Genomic DNA, 2,076 nt, shown 5'->3' on the forward strand with positions numbered 1-2,076 from the left:
ATCTAAGTTTTCCTCATGCAGGTAATTATTAGGCCCATAATTCAACTGATAATCTGAATTTTCCTCATGCAGGTGGTAATTAGGCCCATGATGTTCATTGCCCTGACCTACGATCACCGACTGATTGATGGAAGGGAGGCAGTAACATTCTTGCGCAAGATCAAGGATGCTGTCGAGGACCCAAGGACTATTCTGTGCGGACTGTAGGACCATGGATAAACTATATAGTTGTGGAAATAAACTGAGAGCATTTTTTTGATGGAATAAACTCGCCTCTGTAGTACTTGGCTAGAGATTTATATTTGAAGGAATTTGATATATGAGAAAAAGAAAACACAGTATCCTGTATTTTATTCCTGTGCATTTCAATCTTTCATAGAGCTGGAATTCATTTACCTGCACAATTTTGGAGCTCCATAATTAAGTTCCAGATATATTCTATATAACCTGCCTAATGTAAAGAGGGAATATTGGGACTTACTTCAAGGGAAACAAAACTAGGCTTCACCACAATGGGATGTTGATTTGCACTCTATTTTTATATAATTTATGATCTGAAGCTCTTTGTGTTGATGAGGGACTTACAGGGCAGAGTGGTCTGGCCCCAGTAATCTATCTTGTGTAAATATTGTAATATAGGACAGACTTTTATTGTTATCACAGTCACATTTAAAATACTTCCTCCCACTTCTCTTCACTGTTTCTAACCCTCCCACATTCTCAAAGCTTGCAACAGATGCTCCTCCCAGTTTGGGTATTACTGGACATGATGAAGGTCCTATTAAAAAAGGAACAAAAATTTTGAGATGTCTTTTCATTGCCCAATATCATTTAACTGTCTGTGATTCACAAATCTGTTTTGTTAGTTATCATGAAAGTATTGTCAAGAGGATAAATGAATTTTGAAATCTTTTAAAATATTTATGATAAGATCTCTGTGAATTTGGAAATCAAATGTATTTTCCAATGCAGTTTCATTGGTAAAAATATAATAGAAAAGTATTAGCAGTTGCAAAATTCACTACACATGTTTCTAAATTGAATCTTCCAACCTTTACTTGTGTGTTTATTTTTTTGTTTTTTTCTCTCTCCAGTATTGGATAACTTAAGATTAGTGTTTGGTAAAATACAATTTAATGAACAATGCTACAGAAATAAATGCTACCCAGTATCAGTGAGAAGTTGATTGGATACATTTTCATTGGTGGATAGCACATATAGAGTAAGTTTGTTGGACTTTCTCCCAATATACAGCATTTGCTTGGTTAGTGAATAACAACCATTGCTTATGAGGGGAGCAAAATGTACTAATATGAAGACAAGAAGATACATTGCAATGATTGATGTGTATAGATGGTAATAATTTCATTTACATTGCATAAAAAGGCCTCTGTTGAGGCAGTATACATTTTGCTCTGATGGTATTAGATGCACATTTATACATTCACATACTTGTGCAATGTCAATTAAATAGATTATACTAGTGTACATTTTTCTTCATGACCCAGTTTGGCTTTGCTTAACCCCATTAGGAGCCTTATTGAACCTTTTTTGCAAAATGGTATAAAAGTATAATTTATTTTAGTTTTATAACATCTATTACAGAGCACCATTAGAAATGATGGCTCCACCAACTGTGCTCTCTTTAAAATTATTCCAATTTGCCATGTTTTGATTTATTAAAGTTACCACTCCATTAAATATTTCCATTTCAGGACTGTATTATGATGAAAAATGACAACTGAGATATGAAGACTCTAAACATTGCCTTGACTTTTTGCCAAACCCATTTGCATTCCTAAGGGGCAAAAGTCGGTGGCATGTCATTGAAGCTGCAGCAAAACATCCGCACATTGTTGAGAGCTGTGTCATCTGTGGCACTGTCTGCCTCCACTCGGGTCTCGATGCCACAGATCGCCCAGTCTAACATAAAATAAGAAGAATGTTGTAAATTATCGTATATTGGCATAGGGTTTAAAGTATATCTGATCTTGGATGACTGAGACTGATCTGATGGTTATTAAGAGTCCACTAGAAAACAAAAAAAGAAAAGAACAGGACATTTTTAAAGTGTGA

The 2,076-nt window shown here is 34.9% G+C and overlaps 2 protein-coding genes across 2 annotated transcripts in view; one reads left to right on the top strand and one right to left on the bottom strand.

Annotated features, from left to right (window-relative positions):
* The window catches only part of LOC119589202 (dihydrolipoyllysine-residue succinyltransferase component of 2-oxoglutarate dehydrogenase complex, mitochondrial-like), a 12,464-nt gene extending 11,662 nt beyond the window's left edge, over window positions 1-802 (top strand). Inside the window, exon 10 of the mRNA XM_037937800.1 lies at window positions 73-802. Within this exon, the coding sequence (XP_037793728.1) occupies window positions 73-207 (135 nt within the window). The 3' untranslated portion in view covers window positions 208-802. The remainder of the gene's footprint in view (window positions 1-72) is intronic.
* A 315-nt stretch (window positions 803-1,117) lies between these two features.
* The window catches only part of LOC119589203 (vitelline membrane outer layer protein 1-like), an 8,561-nt gene continuing 7,602 nt past the window's right edge, over window positions 1,118-2,076 (bottom strand). Inside the window, exon 5 of the mRNA XM_037937801.1 lies at window positions 1,118-1,923. Within this exon, the coding sequence (XP_037793729.1) occupies window positions 1,799-1,923 (125 nt within the window). The 3' untranslated portion in view covers window positions 1,118-1,798. The remainder of the gene's footprint in view (window positions 1,924-2,076) is intronic.

This window comes from Penaeus monodon, chromosome 25, assembly GCF_015228065.2.
Source record: "Penaeus monodon isolate SGIC_2016 chromosome 25, NSTDA_Pmon_1, whole genome shotgun sequence".
Taxonomy (NCBI): domain Eukaryota; kingdom Metazoa; phylum Arthropoda; class Malacostraca; order Decapoda; family Penaeidae; genus Penaeus; species Penaeus monodon.